Source organism: Daphnia pulicaria, chromosome 1 (assembly GCF_021234035.1).
Source record: "Daphnia pulicaria isolate SC F1-1A chromosome 1, SC_F0-13Bv2, whole genome shotgun sequence".
Taxonomy (NCBI): domain Eukaryota; kingdom Metazoa; phylum Arthropoda; class Branchiopoda; order Diplostraca; family Daphniidae; genus Daphnia; species Daphnia pulicaria.
The window spans coordinates 35,729,967-35,747,587 of NC_060913.1; the positions used below are offsets into that span (position 1 = coordinate 35,729,967).

At 39.6% G+C, this 17,621-nt stretch overlaps 1 protein-coding gene and 2 long non-coding RNA genes across 4 annotated transcripts in view; 2 read left to right on the plus strand and 1 right to left on the minus strand.

Moving 5' to 3' along the window:
* LOC124312312 overlaps window positions 1–17,621 on the minus strand; it is a 32,019-nt gene that overhangs the window by 12,205 nt on the left and 2,193 nt on the right. The gene's annotated exons all lie outside the window — the stretch shown is intronic.
* LOC124311557 (contactin-associated protein-like 2) overlaps window positions 1–17,621 on the plus strand; it is a 31,730-nt gene that overhangs the window by 1,529 nt on the left and 12,580 nt on the right. Inside the window, exons 3-5 of one of the 2 annotated variants that reach the window (XM_046776085.1) lie at window positions 39–193; window positions 265–466; window positions 537–788. The exons of the other annotated variant lie outside the window; for it this stretch is intronic. Of the exons in view, the coding sequence (XP_046632041.1) occupies window positions 39–193; window positions 265–466; window positions 537–788 (609 nt within the window). The remainder of the gene's footprint in view (window positions 1–38; window positions 194–264; window positions 467–536; window positions 789–17,621) is intronic. 2 annotated transcript variants of the gene reach the window in all.
* On the plus strand, window positions 1,827–4,129 carry LOC124312191. The gene is made up of 7 exons (XR_006910329.1): window positions 1,827–2,067; window positions 2,147–2,413; window positions 2,501–2,659; window positions 2,721–2,797; window positions 2,871–3,233; window positions 3,300–3,467; window positions 3,530–4,129. It is a non-coding gene; the product is annotated as an uncharacterized LOC124312191 (long non-coding RNA).

Sequence of the window (17,621 nt, forward strand, 5' to 3'; positions counted from 1 at the left end):
TGCTTACATTATTGCCTTCCATTTCGTAAATTCGACAGGAACGACAATTATTGGACACAACACCGAAGTAGCGACGAACGTTAGCCATTGCACGGAACCCGGGTGTTATACGAGACCAATCGTGTACGAAGCCTCACCAAAACAGATCACAGCGCTAACCAAAATTTCAGTAGATTGTCGGCAGTCAATTAAGGTTCATTTATTCAAAAGATAATTTTGTGATTGCAATTATTTTATTTATCAATCAATCTCATAAAATTACAGTACGAGTGTTACTCAGCTCCACTGCAGTTTGATGGCATCGAATATTCCTGGTGGAACGACCGCAACGGTAACGAGCAATATTACTGGCACGGTAACGATAACTCCACGCATATGTGTTCGTGCGGAATTGCAAAAATGTGTGTCGATCCTAGCAAAAACTGCAACTGTGACGCGATCGTTCCCGTCGACTTAGTCGACGAAGGTAATATTGGAAAACAAAACAGAATTTATTTTATTGAAGGTGTTTCAAATATGTTTGGGATTTTAAACAGGTGAGATAACTGCGAAGGAAAGTTTGCCCATCACACGTTTGAATTTTGGAAGAACGATCCCTGCAGCGTCGAGTGGCATTCACACTTTAGGAAAATTGAAATGCTCCGGCCAGAAGTTGGTCGACGGAATGCCAACCTCTTGCGTGGAATTGTGGCAGATCGGTCATGTCCTCAACGGCTTATATTTGATCAAAGGCGCATCTCAAGTAGAAACGGTTTACTGTGATTTTAGCAAAGCTTCAACCGACGCAGGTTTGTTCAGACTTGAATTGAATTGAATCAGCATGAAATAATATCAAAGGTTTTACGCAATAGGATTTGAAACGTGGATTGGCTTTGCCGATGTCAAGTCTTCATCGGTTTATTTTTATGTACAGAGGAATACGACCTACTCAACTATTAACTCGGTCATTCCATTCGAAATCACAAGAACTAATGTGGGAAATGCCATGGACCCTTTAACTGGAATATTCACAGCACCAAGACCGGGGAAATATTTTTTCGGTTTTTCGGGTGTTAGTAACACCAATGCTGCTCGCATTGATTTACAGTTGAATGGTGTTAAGATTGGAGAAGGATATAGTACAGCCAATCTTGATACATTTTCGCACCAAGCCACCTTGGAGCTTAAAGAAGGAGACCAATTAAGACTGTTCTTGCTAGCCGGAGCTATTCACGACAGCCACTATCTCTACACAAATTTTGTTGGCTGGTTAGTCGAAGAAGATGTGTTCAATTTCAATGTGTAGTGATAGCTGATATATCATCATACCAAAAATCCAGTTGTGATTCGGATAGATTCCTTGCGATTCCTCTATAGTAAATTGAGTAGAAAGTTTGCTTCACATTTTTTAATGGTTAGTGTAACTGACATAGGCTATTATACGATTGAAAAATAATACAATAAATCAAGTGTTTCTAATGTTTATTTCTTGTTCCGACAGCAAAAATTTAAGTCAATAACATTTAAATCGAGGAAGAAAGAAAAACAAATAACGACATCATTCAGATAGAAGGAATCTACTAGCCTATTGAAGATGGCTGGACTACACAATAATTGATGGGTAAATAATAACTACCCACAAACTGATTTTGTTCTTAAAGTCGATGACGACATAAAACCGACGTAAACGTATACGTATAAGCCCATTTCATCAACACGGGTGTCGCCATGACGTGCTAATAATTAACGTTCAAATTAATCTTCAACAAAGAGCTCAAACGCGGCACGGCATTACCAGCGAACCAAGCGGCTGAAAGCCACAACTAGTCTTTTGTGTCAGAATGATTAGCGGTTTTACCTAGTTTTACGTTGGGTTATACGTATTCTCACATTCTGTCTGCTAGCCGCTAGGATTTGATTGTCAAACAAGCAGTGTTTTTTATTATTATTTGCTGTCTCTCAATACCATGCTCAATACCCATGCTTGTAAGTCACATTTTGACAGTTCGGGTCGACGTTTTGACATTCAGGCCCGGGTCTACTCATGGAACGTCATATAGGACATATACAACTGGTGTCTCAATCCAAGTAATGTTTTATGATACTATAATTAAATACTTTTAAAAACCAATAAAAGTTTTCAAATATAATTCCGCATCCTTAACAGCCAATGAAAAATGCAGCATGGAGGTTGATCAACCTTTTGTTCAAGATTCAAGAAAACATAGCCTCACGCCTGTCCCAGAAGCTGTTGATCTCACTCCGTCACTCCTGACAAATATGTGGTGTTTTGAAAGAAATCAAGCAGGCAGGAACTGGCAATGGGCAGCTCAGAGCAAGAGATCTCAGTCTACTACACAGGCTGTTTGACGAAACATGGAACTTGATTCCAGTTGGGACAGAGTGGAGAAATTAAAATTCCACCTTGGCAAAGGTACTTTGGCATTATAAGTTATAATTGAATGTGATGAATTTGTGGTTGATTTTTATGAAAATATTTTGTGTGGAAATATCTATACAGGCAGTGTATAATAAAGCCGTGGAACCTTACTGGTGTAGCTACCATTGAAGCGTTGAGAGGTGGCAGTCTTGTAAATTGTAAATCCAATTATGCCTGCAGTGAAAATGAAAACCCACATAAAAATTCCTCAGAAAAGCCACAAAATTGCTGGTGTTTGAGGTATGATTGGATCCATACTGTTCATTTTTATCTAAATTCTGTAATTCATATTTGTGTTTAGGTTGGAGGAATTTTAAATCAAACCTTGAAAGTTGGCAGTGGTTATTCAAGTCCTAATGAAGAATGCACTTGTTGAAGGTATTTGACTTTCTTAATCACAATATTTATTGTGAAAATTTAAAACTACCTTTTTCTCCCTTCATCTTTGCAGTTTCACTGGTCGGTCGACACGGGAACACGGTATATTTTATTAACGGTATTTAAGCTTCAATCTTCGAGAAGGTTTAGAGCACAACATTCCTGACGGTGTTGAACATGCTCTGTTGACATTCAAGAAGCAAGAGAGGAGCTTGATTAAATTGACACCGGCTCTGCCAGTAACGAGCAACTCGCTGTTCCAGTACACAACGCCAACCTCGAATGCGAGATTGCACTCCAGAGCTTCGAATAGGCTAAAGAGAGCTGGAAGAGGTTAAACTCTGCAAGGAAAAAGGAATCAATCATTTCAAAAGGCCTAATACGCGGCCAACAAACAGAGTACTCCAAAATCGTCCCCTCCTCGAGTTTGAACAAAGTAATTTTTGCTTTTCACATCAATTTGAATTCATTTGATTAAAACATTTCATTTTCACTTCATCAGCTCTTAAAGACGAGAAAGCTACAGAACGAGAACAGCTTATGTTAGTAACACACTCAATCAGTCCATGTGCTGTTTAAAGTGAAGCGATTTCTGTGCAATTCGTGATCAATGCCAAAAGGCGCTAGAAATGGACCCAAAAATGAAAAAGGTTTATTCCTCATTGGCCAGGTAACGTGGAATTTGACGAGCAACTGGTTTTGATTTTTTACTCACAGATTTTGTTTCGCCAGCTTGTAGGAAATTTGGGGCATCCACAAGCCGGAGGAAACTAAGAAGCATTTCGAGGCGATTCTGGATTCTCCATGATTCGGACAATAAGGCGGGCGCCAATCAAGTGCTGGTGATCTGCAAAGCCAAGATTTGCAAGCAACGCGAAACGGACAAGAAATTGTACTCTAGCATTTTCAACAAGATGGACGTAAATGATTGACAGGTTAAACGAAAAGAATGAAGGCAAATGGCTTTACGGTTGGTGGGACGAGTCGACGAAAGGTGTCTAGCTATACGCTGATCTGGCTCTAATCGAACGAGATAAATAAGAGCTGTGGAGTATTTAAAGGTCAATGGTAGGAAAATTAATGCAGATTTCTTCAAGCGCTACTGGCAGGAAACCCAATATCGTATCAGTTAACGGGAAGCCGCTGAATGTGAATGAAAATGACGGTATGGAAAATAGTGAAATAGCTTCTTCCTACCAAATGGCGGAGTCTACAGAAGCATCAAACGACAATCAGATGATCTTCGTTAAAGGTTTGACTGCTTTTGCACCATTTGAATTTTAATTTTGTATCTCGTCTTTTCAAATAAAAATTCTGAATTTGGCGGGTAAATTTAATAAATGAAAATGGAGATTAATGAACCGAAACCTACCCACTCATAAAACACTTTTTAGGAAATGCTGTCTCGGTTGAAGATGTCTCAGCCAGCACCGTCGTATATTTGACTTCTGATATGCAAAACTGTAAATTTTTTTCCTCTTATTACGAGATGGTTATCTATGGCATTTCAAAGTAGTGTTTAAGCTTTAAGTCTACCAATCCGATCACTTACTAAAAGTTTAACTCCTCGGTCAGTGTCATCTGTATACGATCCTTCACTTTAAACTTTAGTGTTGATATGTTTAAATTCTATATCCCCAAACATTGCTTACATCACCAGCACTCTTGTTTACCAAGAAGTGTGATAGAAGGTAGATAGTATTTGACAACACTGTTACACTGATAAGTTAATTGAAATATATGCGTCGGATATATATCCTTTGCAATCTTATCATGCATTAAGTTTCGTCGTTGAATACCCTTTTTTTATATAATAGAAAAAGGAATTAACAGCAATGCCCATAGTTTTTTATTCACAATCTTCATTCAACAAATCAATCATAATATGACACAAGGCTATTCAGCGTTATTGTGACCTTACCCTTGCTTGAACTTTATTTTCTCAGTATCGCTTGACCTCTATTTTGTACATGTTATCATTTTTGTCTCCCTAGAACTTTATTTATATTTTTTTAACACGTAGAATATCAATTCCCTTGGCGACAATAGACTTAGCTGACCTCATTGGATTCATATAAATAGCGATAAATAGTGGGTTGGTTTCCGTTCGCCGCGGCAGTAGCATTCAAAGACGTTGAGGTGACCAGTCACATTTAAATTGAGACGAAAACGGTCCTCTCGTTATAAGCCTAGTTTTTTTTGCCAGCGATAAGACAACGAACAAGCCGGCAGACACTAGATGCATGCCTATTCAACTTAACCAAATCTCGCCACCCTTGATGCCTTTAGCTACGATCGTGCGAAAGAACTGCATCCGCGATTCCAACCCCTTCCAGTTGAAAGCACTATAAATTAGTCGAACCTTTCAGCTGGAAGACTAGGATAGGGACGAGTCTTTCACACGGTGTCAACGATCGGCAGTCAATGGAATATCCATTTGTAGTGGAGTAAAGTCGATTAAAGTTATCAGACAAGATAGGCTTACCTGAAACTAATTGCAAGTTAAAATATTTCTCATGAACTTTGTTCATTGTTATGATATTAGTCACGGATCAAAACCCTCCCGAGAAATATTAGCAATATAAATGAAAAAAAAAAAAATATATATAAAAAAAAAAAAATAAAACAATGACTTATTATACCTCACATCATGGCGGACAGCCCCTCCGTAAAATAATAAAATATAGACGATCTACAACTCCATCTTTTTCTACTAATCTCTAAATTTCAAAAATAAGCTAGCGCACAAAACTAGAGTATTCATTTTCTATTTTTACCCCAGCAATTTTAAGTTATTTAGCTTAGTATGGAGCAGTTACTTATCCTGCGTTGCCAGGTCTGGAAATCAATTTTGTGTCCAAAAGGGCCAATCAGCGTACAGCGTTTTAAAGAGGCTGTACGCTTTGGACACAAAATTGATTTCCAGACCTGGCAACGCAGGATGTGTAACTGCTCCATCGAGCGCATTTTTCAATTGTGGTTCGAATTATTCCGCCGCGTGCATTTGGCGTATTTGGTATCTTCGCTATGCAAGATACGCCAAGCGTATCCGACGGATTTGTCCGTAACTACAGTTCACAATTGCGGTCGAAATTTTGGTAAATAACTTACTATTATTGGATTTTAAATAGGAAATTAACCCCGTAGTCTTATTTGCTGTCATATTATTGATTTTTAGAGATATTTAGAACAAAATTTGGAGTAGTGGATGATGAAATGCATGATAGCCCACTTTCAGGAGGTCATCTAGCATTTTTACGCACTTATTTTAAAATATAAACTAGTTATTATTGGCCGACAATTTTGCCTGATATAAAAAATAAAAGAATATTGTAGAACTTGCGAAACATGTATGGCCAACTCAAAATCTAAGCTGCGAGCTTATTTTTTCCTCATGAGCTAGCTAAAGCTCCATTTCAGATAATTGGTATAGACTTTTTAGGCCCAATTTCCCCCATCTCGCCAAACAACAATAACTGTATGTGTGTAATGACTGATTATTTTACTAAATTCGTGACGGCAGTCGCTTTGCCTGATCAAACGGCTCGCACAACTGCGGAATGTATAAATAAAAATATTGTTTTAATGCACGGACCGCCTCTGGCGCTTGTATCCGATCGAGGCCCAAATTTCACTTCTAAATTATTGAAATATTTTTGTCAAAAGTTAAATATTGAACAACGTTTTACTACATCTTATAACCCAGCTAGTATTGGGGAAACCGAGCGTTTTAATCGTACTATGACGACAATGTTACGAAAAGAATTAGTTGACGGGCAGCATGAAAATTGGGAGGATGTGTTGGGTGAAGTATGCTTTGCATATCGTTCATCAATACATTCTTCTACAAATGAGAGCCCGTATTACATGTGTTTTGGTCGCGATGTCAACTTTCCCATTAATAAAATTTTAGGGGCGGTCCCAGAACCAGTCCCCTCCTCTAATTACGTCGATTCCTTTTTGGAAAGACTCCGCTATAGTTTTCAAAGGGCGCATGAATATAATGTAAAAGCGCGGGAACGACAAAGAGAGCAGTACAATAAGCGGGCTTTACTTCATAATTACAAACCGGGCGATAGAGTTTTACTAGATTTAAGGGAAGTAACAAAAGGCGATAATAAAAAATTTACTTCCAAGTTTAAGGGCCCGTACAGAGTTATCAAAGTAAATAATAATCATACAGTCGAAATAGCTGATAGTTCATTTCAAATTAAACTTGTGCATAGCAATAGACTTAAACCTTTGTTCGAAACGATGTTATGGACTGATGAACCCATGCCTGACATGGAGTCAACAGTCGAACCGAGAGAACGTTTCCGTAAACAAATAGGCACTCAGACTGATTGGGATTCCCATGATGAATCTGATATTGAAAGTATTGAGGAAAATAATTCTGTTGATCCAGTAGAGACTGAACCTGCTCTTGATTTCAATCCCCCTGTAATAGGGTTGGTGCATGAATAAGGGATTCGTTTGAAAAAAAATACCATTAGAATCAGTTTTTCACGCTGATTCTCATGGTATTTTTTTATATTTTTAAAATAATAATATCCCCCCCGTAATCTCACTTCAAAGTTGAGATTAGCTCCCCCCATTTTAAAACGGACCCCACGCCATTTTTGGTGGGCGGTCCTTAAAATGGGATGAAGTTTCCCCCTTTTCACCCTTTTCGTCTTTCGCCTTTCGACCCTAAGGGCAAAAGAGGGGGTATAGACAGCACGAAAAAGGGTGAAAAGGGGTGAAAAAGAGCAAACTTCATCCCATTTTAAGGAAAAATGGCGGGGGGTCCGTTTTGAAGTGGGAGGAGCCTAACTGTACTTTGAACACAGATTACGCTCTGAAGAAATTATTTTAAAAATATAAAAAAAATACCATGAGAATCAGCGTGAAAAACTGATTCTAATGATATTTTTTTCAATCAAATCCCTTATTCATGCACCAACCCTATTAATATACCTAGTAATGATATTTCAGTCGAGCTAAACGACGACGTAGATATTCCTCTTTTTAATCAGAACGAAATAGAATTTGATAACCCACCCGTAAACATACCTCACCCCCGTCCCTAATCTCCCATCGTCACAATTATTAACAATAACGAAAATATTCCAAACCCTATTGAACGTCCGCGTTTACGACCGAGGTCGGCTATCAAGCCAAAATCGCGTTTAATTGCGGAAGTTTAGAAAAAAAAAGTTTATTAGAAAGATATGTTCAGTATATTTCCTCCACAAAAAAATAGAATCAATATGCATACTTTTGAAAGTATGAAGTGAAAAAAAAAATTCTCTTTTCCTGTAGTCGGGTATTCACGGCCCATATATGTATAAAAAAAATCAGTAAAAAACCAGTTCAACAAAAAAAAAATAACTTCTAAAAAACAGAAAAACTAGAACTAACTAATACTAGAACTAACAGAATTACAAAAAAAAATAAAAAATAAACAATCCATGGAGCTTCAGCTCTTTCCTGTCGCCGCTCTCAACCCCTTTATTCCCCCAGGCTAACGGGGCTAACAGGAAAGAGCTGAAGCTCCGCCCCTCAAGGTTGAAAGGGACTGAAATAACGCCATTTTTCGTCAAAAACCTTAAAACTAAACTAATTAAATCAAACCAACGAGAGATAACACCTCTCTCATTTTTATATATAATATAAAAGAATATCTCCTCTATATAATTGTGAAAACGGCTTGTTAAAATTTTTGCAGCCGGGGGAGATATTGATTTTTGAAGAGGGGAGGGTATAAAAACTTTGCCCTGAAAATAGTAACCTTAAACTAAAAAAAAAAAAAAATTAAACCAAAAGATAGCCCGTGAAAAACTGATTAAAAAAGATGTATTTAAAAAACATAGTTTTGCAAACAATGGGTCTACAAATTGAAAAAACAAAAAACGCACGGGAAAAATGGACTACGGCAAAATGAAAAAAACTTATTTTCATTTTGCCGTAGTTTAAAAACTAATCGTCCAAAATGGACGAAATTTGGAACATAAGTTATTTTCGACAGCATAAACCCACTGTCCAAATTTCGCTTAATTCTAAAATATGTGCGCGCCAACGATCCGTTGATTTCGGCTGGATTGACCCTTTACTTCCTTCGCCCTCCCATCCACCGATAAGTTCGCGGAAAAAATTTCAACTCCCCAGACACTTGCCTTTCTACCTTCTCTATTTTTCTCCTCCGTATTTTGGTAAAACATTTTTGGGGGAAAGGAAACAGCCAGTAGTCCTCAATATAGTGTTAATTATACCTTTCACTTTTTCCTATGATAAAAATATGTCCCTTTTTTTGCCTTGTTCTTTTCGCGCCTCTCTTTCCCTCTATTTCTCTCTTTTCCTCTTACTATTTTTAACTTACTTATTTATTATTACTTATTCCTATACTTAAAATTCTTTTACTTACAACTACGCTGCATATGTTAAACGCGTATTCCATTAATCCCAAATCATGTTGCTCCTCATCATTATTAACTGTTCATCAAAGAAAACGATTTAATTCGCATCATCCGAAGAACAACGTCACATCAAACATGCGCAAGTAGTGCCAACAGCACCGGATGTGTCAACTATTCAGTGCACACCCATTCCTGTCAGCTTTACTACTGAAATCACTATGTGTGGCGCACAGCCTCGCTTCAAAAATTTCACTGTCAGCCGGACTGGATGGGAACTGACAAATTTCACTCCTTGCTATTGGACTAGCGGGACCGTGAATTTTAATGATCGTCTCCACGCCTTCCGCAATAATACTTGGGAGCCTGTTGAGACTTCTCTCGTCGTTCCTCAACGTGATTTGGAAGACGCTTTTCGCTATACTGATGTTACTTTATTCGAATATCATCAACGTTCAAATCCTGCGTATGCTGACTCACAGACCAGCCCAATGGATATCATAGCCGACCTGACGGCCTTAATCAACGAACACTCTGCAAAAGGATCTTCACAAGATACTACCATTGGTACATCCAACATCATTGTTACGGCGATTGAAAAAACCAACACAGCTATTGGGAACTTCCGTCTCTTCCTTCTCATCGTCACTCTAATTTGTGCCCTTATTTTCGGCGTGGCCATTTGCATCGCTACAAATTGTTGTGCAGCCTCGAGACTGCTGCAATATTTGAAAGAAAAATTTGACCACTTCAAAGGATCTTACTATTTGGATGATGATCAGAATCATTCCGAATACGATCCGTCTGCTGTTAAGATTCCGTGACGTAATCTCATAGGGCCGGGAGCGATGTAACAGAACGCTCGGTCGACTCCCGTTTTTCTGTTACTTTCCCTTTCTACAAGACAATCTCTAACGTCGACTACTAGATGTCGCTTCCGCTATAATCCATCTCATACCAGAGGAGGCTGCTACCATATGAATCTGCCGCCAACTCGCCCCATCTCTGCCGCCAACTTGCCCCATCTGCCGCCAACTCGCCCCATCTCTGCCGCCAACTCGCCCCATCCCTTTCCCTTTTTACTATCCCTTTTCCCTTTTTGCTATATTAACTTTAGGCGTACTTTTATCTTTCATGACACTATATAAATATATTTTCCTTTTTCCCTCAACGCTTTTCAATAACAAAGCCCCTTTTCGTCCGTCTCCGCTCTGACCATGTTTTAACGTGTCTGCTCACGTTTCCCTATACTATCCTCTCTAGGCCTAAACATGTCTGCTCCCTATTCTTCCTCTCTAGGCTTATGCTAACCGTGCAGCCAGAATTAGTATAAAAACTGTATGTAAATGTTATTCTGGACTGCATTCTCCCACGGCATTCACACTACCATTGTGTTCCAGTCGCACTCTCCTTTTTGGTATTGTATTAGTTATATTTTCCCTTGTGCTCAGTGCCTGTTATTTAAGCTAAGTGCCATTTTCCAACTGTACCTCGAAACTTGCCGTTTCTCGACAAGCCTAACCGCTCAGCCCGCTACCACATTTTCTCCATTCAAGTAGTATTCTCTCACTTATTTATCGTCTCACTATTTAATATTATTAGTTCATCTTATTGTATGATCTGTTCGTTATCAATACATTGTTTAGCCTTAATTATTCCCGTTGGTCTTAGACACTTCACTTTGACATTGTGAGTAAAGTCACCTCATAGTATTTAAGTTCTTCGTATTGGTGACACAATGATTCCGTTGTGTCAACCTTTACAAAAGGGCCTAATATCATTTTTGAACTATGCAAAAGGGGGGCGAATGTAACAGCACAAGATTGTCTGGGAAGAACGCCTTTGATGATAGCCATAATGTCGAGTAATCGACAAGCTGCAGCGGTAAAGTTAGAATGGCAATTTGCCGTAGGGACAGATTTACTCGTGAAAGTAGATTCACAAGGGTTAAACGCGTCGCAATATCGCAATATTCGCAGACCAAATAACAAAAGAAAGTATTCGAAAGCTAGAAACTGCATTGAGAATGGCCCAAAAAAACCCCGTCCAAACGAGGACAATTTATTTTAACGCAGCAACAGAAAGGATTGATGTAGATGACGAGGATGACGACCCACTCGCAGATAATTCCGACGATTCCACTAACTCGTCACTATAGACATGCCAGTCCTCACCCTGTAGCCGACCATTTTTTTTCTCCTTCTTCCCTCATCTATCTCTTTAATTTTTTTTATCTTCTTCTCTTGCTCTCCTCACCAACGAACTTACGTCAAAGCCCTTATAGCCGAGAAAAACATTTTTTTTCCTTCTTCCTCTCTCCGTAAATTTTTTTTTCTCCCTTCTATCCCCCGTAAACTTTGTTTTTTTTTTATTAGCACCATACTTAACACTATGCATACCTTTCCCACCTCTGGTCGTTTTTTTTTCTCTCTCCTTTTCCTCTTTTCTCAGTTTCCATTGCCCATTCAAACGTTTTTGTGTTTTTTTTTTTTTTTTTAAATTGGTCCATCGTTTCATATATTACCCAGACAACGTAGGCCTACGCCTATATCGTTTTGTCTCTCTATATTTAATTTTCCAGATAATTTTTATGAAAAACGGGAAAATACGCTCGTTAAAATCGCCGCCTCGATAAAATGATAAAAGCGATCCAGTGCGCACTGCGCGACGGATGAGAGGGAAAGCCGTCGCATGCTAGGACGCGAAATAGTAAAATGGCCCAGCAGGCCTGCAGCAGAGAAAGAAAAATAGAGGCGAATCGATGTTCGTCATACCGTGCTTTAAGGAAAGGCCCATCAAGGCCTACAGCAAAGGAAGGAAAATAGCGGCGAATCGATGTTCGTCATGCACGAATTTTAAAAAGGGTGGTAACAAACAGTGGTTGTCAAAACACTAAAGATGATATTGTTTCTGCACACGGGACTTTCCGTGGCCACGGATACCCATACGGATAAAGAATAAGAAAAACCGTTGAACGACGGAGTAAAACATAAAAAAGGGATATAAAAAAAAATGCTACTGACAGGAAAGGAGGAGGAAATGACCTGCCGCAGCATAGAAAAAGCCGTTGGCTAAAAAACACAGCCACACATTTATTTAGTGGCGAATCAATGTTCGTCGTTGTTGAACTGAAGACAAAAGGGAATAAAAAAAGTTGGCGGTAGACAAGCACTCTCACTCTTTCAACCAAAATTTGTTAGAGGCAAATCGGTGTTTGTCGAAACGGGTAAAAGCAATCAAAATAACAGAGTAAACATAGCATGACAATGTTTATGCCCCATTTACAATTTTAGCACGTAATTTAAATTTGCGTTGAAATCACCATATTGCTTTTCTAGTATTGTGACAAAAGCCGACAATAAGATAGACGTCCCACCGATCTTAGTATGGTCATTCAGACAGACAGATTAAATCACGACAAATTAGTGAAGTTCTATTTTTTTTTTCCTCTCTTCTTATTTTCCTCTCATTACGAGAAGTCCGTTCGTCACCATTAGACATTAGTCCCCAAAACAAGTACTCGGTACGAATTTGTTTTTGTGAATCTTATTTTTTTTTGGGGGGGGGGGGAGATAGGGAACGTATCGAATATGGTTATATCGCTGGACCGTCTGATATGCTGGACCGCTATAAAAGCGAATTAGCTGAAGCAGCGACCGCTGAGGCCTGGACGCTGTTATAAACCACACGGCGAAGTGTAACGCAGCGACTACAAATCAAAATTTTGCAATCAACGAGAGAGGGTGATTACAGATTTAACTCCATGAGTTGACACGAAGTAAGAAAAACAATGGAGTAAAATATTTTTCAAGGGAGAAAAAGCCTCAGTAAAAAGAGAAAAAGAACAGCCGTCGAAGGCCATTATTATCTCTACGTGGCGAGTAAAAACATCGGAAATCAGGAAAGAAAAGTGGCCCAGTAGGCTGTATCTTGGGCGGCTACAATTATTGCTGTCTCTTTCGATTGTTTGTCACGTGAAAAGGGGTCAGTTGACGCGGCGTTTTCAATCCCTCCCGCATGGTTTGCCATGCATATTTATGGAAAACACTATCGTTAACACGAATAAGAAGAAGAGGAACGGTTCATCCTCATCTCGTCATTCGAAAAACGATTGGGATCAAGGCAGTTTTCCGGAGAAAAAAAGAGAAAAATTAAATGTCTCCAATCAACGGGCCAAATTTTGTTGTATAGGGGAAAATTGATTCTCTGTCCTAAAATACGTTCTGGCGTGATACCAGACACTTCACGGGATGGTGCAAACAATAAAAAGAGATAAAACTGGGATGGGACGCCAGAAGAAAAAAAAAATAACAGCCACGGACAAAGTTTAAGGCATCTGGCTTAATGCGAGGGTACAAAAAAAAAATCAAAAGCCGAGTCTCAATCGCGGCTGAAATCGTTAAAGACAACCCACGGCCAAGAAACAAACGTAAAGAGGAGACTTCTTTACAAGTGTAAGGAAAACGAGTAAAAACAATAAAAACAAAAACAAAAGGGAAACGTAATAAAATTTCCGTGATCCAATGGCTTGCCCGCGTTTCTAAAAACAAATTCGAGTTGCTCATCGAGGAATCACAAGAATATTGGTGTTGGGTACTTTTTAAGTGCTACAAATCTTCCTCTCTGTAGTTACGTTGAAATTATGATCAACCCCAATTGACAGAGGGATGAAAATTTCCCCAAAGAGAGGGTTTACGAAAAGAAAAATAAACTAGGATGGGAACAGTACATGAAGTTAAAATAGAGCAATCACCGAAGAAGACACCCCAGTTATTTCTTAGCTTGCTGGCGAACCAGTAGCCGGGCAACGGAGCGCGCCCTAGTTTCTTGTTTGTTTACATTGAAATCGTTTTGTTTCTCTCCTTTAATATTAAAACGGGGTGAATAAGTGTAAATCGATTCTCCCGGTTGTTTTGCGGGGGGAAGGGGAATCCCAATGAATGCAAACTCGTTCGCGAATAAGTAAGGAAAAGTCAACGGCAAGGAGGGCATGCATAGATCCAATCCAATGAGTTGCCAAGATGAAACTATAATTATATCTGTAAGCGTAGCAGTATTCTGGCAAAAGGTAACGAATAGTAAAAAGGAGAGTAAGATGTCACCCACTCCCACTATATACATATATTTTTTTTATTATTATTCAGTCGTCCCCCTTAGAGAAGATCCCGGGGTCAACATTGAAATTTGGAGTATACACTAAGTATACATTAAGTACACCCCAAATAAAATTAGTATGTATTAAGTAGACCAGAGGGGAGGGACTACTTGCCCGTAATATCTTCGTGAATACGAATTTCGCCAGGAAAATGCGAATGCCAAACTGAACGGCGTTGGGTTGTTTACTATTTAAAAAAAAGGAAAAGATATCCGCACACAAAGAAAATTTTTCTTGTCTTCTTCTTCACCCGGCAAAGCTTTTGAGTGTCCAATGGTTCGCTAACGTTTCTAAAATTTTTTTTTTTTTAACAGTAGAAAACGGAATTCGTGTCAACACCAGGTGTACACGGATTTAAGCAGAGGGTTCTCAAGAGGGAAACTGGGTACTCTTGCTGCAATATTTTTAAAAAAAAGGGTAAAAGGGAACACAATAGTAATATTTTTTTTCTCTCTCTCCTTCCCTTTTCTCGACATGATATACATGTGGTAAACCGTAACTGATCCCGTCAGTCATGGACTCGATTAGAAAAAGAAAAAAAGGGGTTGATTGACTGGCTTGATTCGTAATAATATGTCTGACCAACGTCTCTGTATATTATTTTTTTGTGGGATTGGGAAACACTTCAAAAGGAAATATGAGGGAATGAAGATGAAGAAACCATGAGTCTCTTTTCCCCGCGTGCTACTTCCGACCACTGTGATGCTAGAGTGGCGACTGTCAAATTTTACAGCAGCCCGAATAGCATCAAAAGCCAGAAGTGGGACGTATAAAAGTAAAATTATTGGGGTATTTCATAAATGGGGAGGGGCGATGATTGCCACCCTATTCATTCTACAAAATTTGGCTGTCAGCAAACGTCAAGGGAATAGATTCAGCAACAAGGAAGGAGCTGGCAGTTTAGGGACCCTTGGAAAGTGTGACCAGCAGGTGTTCACACCTTGAATTGCTTGGGTACAGGGTCACTGCGGCAATTCATTGTAGACCTGAATGAAATAGTAAAATCAAGTATCAAAAACACAAACGACAAAGTGAAACGAAAAAAACCAGAAATTTCAATACGAAACGGGAATCCCCACTCCGCCATTTGCAGAGATAACGGCAGCGGCACCCCTTACTTTCACCGAAGCTGTCTAAAAAAAAATATCGAACACAGGACACTCGAATGGCAAGTGTAGCCATACCAAACAAGAAAAAAGTCTATGAAAACGCACGGGTGCCAGGTCAATTGTAAGGAACCTACTCGACAGCGAATAAAAATGGCACGGTCACCAAATGTAATGCACCGAATTTGGTATCCAGTGACGATTCATTGCACCTCAAGGAAAATATACAGCTCTTGCTGTGGGGCGAGATTTCACCTCACAGTGAAAGAAAAAATTAGGTAAGAAAAAAAAATGGGAAGGGAAGGGTAATATAGTTGACCTGCTTGTCCCGCAGAAAACTGTAAGGCGAGGTTCCTTACGAAGATATAACGAACGACTACATAACGATTCATGGCTGTTGCGATCGACAAATAAAAATAAGAAAAACTCAATTTTGGGGTTAAGATTTCTTTTCAAAACACAAAAGACAACCACAACGAATAGCAGAAATAAAAGCAGTTGTTGATAGCATTTACGAGGAAAAAGGTATTCGTAGAACAAAAAAAAATTTTTTCGTGTAAAAGGAGAGGTTCATTACACGAAAACCTATTTCTTTCCCTAAAAATAGCAAAAAGAAACGAATCATTTTCGTACAAACGTTTTTTTTTTCTCAATTTCTCTTCATGTTTTATATGAGGATTAGCCATTACAGAACGTTTTGTTAAGTCATCTCGAAATAAAGTAAGGAACTACAAGACGAGTCCTATTCACCATTATTCGTTACGAAAAGAAAAAAGAAACAATAACAAACAAACTCGAGTAGCAATGAACTTGCTCGACGAAAAGGGAAGGGACAGTGCTAGCACGCACAGGGTACATATATACATATTTTTTTTTCTCTCTCTTTAAAAGGGGGGGGGGGTATCCCAGTCCCCAAAGACCCAACACCTGGCACAGACCGAATTCCCAACTGAACCAAATTACCCTAAATGAAAAGTCGAAAAAAAAATAACTCTTGAATTTTTTTTTCTCTCTACACACCCATCGCCAGAAACTTCGCCCAAATTTCAACCCCGAATCATTTCTGTTTTCATTTTATCTTCTTCTCTCTTTAATCTCCAAATAGTTAAATTTGTGTCCATATACAACTTTTTTTTTCTCCCTCTTCCGTGTTTCTTCTTCACACCTTCCTTCAACCACCAGTGAGCTGAACATTTTGGCATGTACAGTGCTAGGAACAACTTGTGCGAGTGATCAAAACTTTCCGACGGCGTTTTAACTGATACGTCAGTGCCCCAGTGCTCACGTTCTTCCCCCGACGGCATCGTTTTTTTTATTATTTGTTGTTCGCGCTTATCCATTTTTTTCAAAACTCAGAAATGGATTCAAAGGCAGCCGAAACCATAGTGACAAACGGGAAGCACATCCGTGCGTATTTCGTCACCAATTTGGCAATCACTGTGGTGCGCCAATCCATCGCCACAACTCTGGGATGTGTCCTCCGCCCGGTGTTCGGCCCAAACACGTCGTTCGTCGACCAAGTAACATCCCGTGATTTCCCCATCCTATGGGAAACGCGCATCAACATAAGTTACAGCAACCGATCAGAGACGGCCATAAGTAGTAAAAGGTATAAGTAGGGTAGTAAAAGATGAGGAAATAGGTTTTCCCCTTCTCGCGGGGATGGACACTATTCTAGCGTTGCAAGGAGGCATGTTTGTAAGAGAAAACGAGCAAACAAATCCACTTTTCGGGACCGCAAACGAGCCGAACGACCTAGACTCGAGACCGGTATTGGCAACCGGCCTCCGCGCTTCATTCGTATCCCGCGAATGGGCAGCCGCAAGCGAAGCAGTCGCGACGCCAGTCAAACAGAAACAGTTTCACGATCCCCTAACGAACACAACACTCAATCTATACGGAATGGTGGACGTCCAAGCCGACGACGATCCCACGTTCCTGGCGTTCATCGCAGATATCAAGACGAGCCTAGTGCTCGGAATTGATTATTTCGAAAAAACGGATGTGAAGCTAAAATTTCCGGAGTCCCCAATATCATGGCCACAAACAGCGACAGTCCGCCCATACCGCCACCCCACGCGTTCAGTAGCCGGCCCAACATGCTCCAGATGCGGAGTGAACGGGCACGTACCATCGCGATGCTCGGAAGCACGCAATTAAAGAAAACGGGA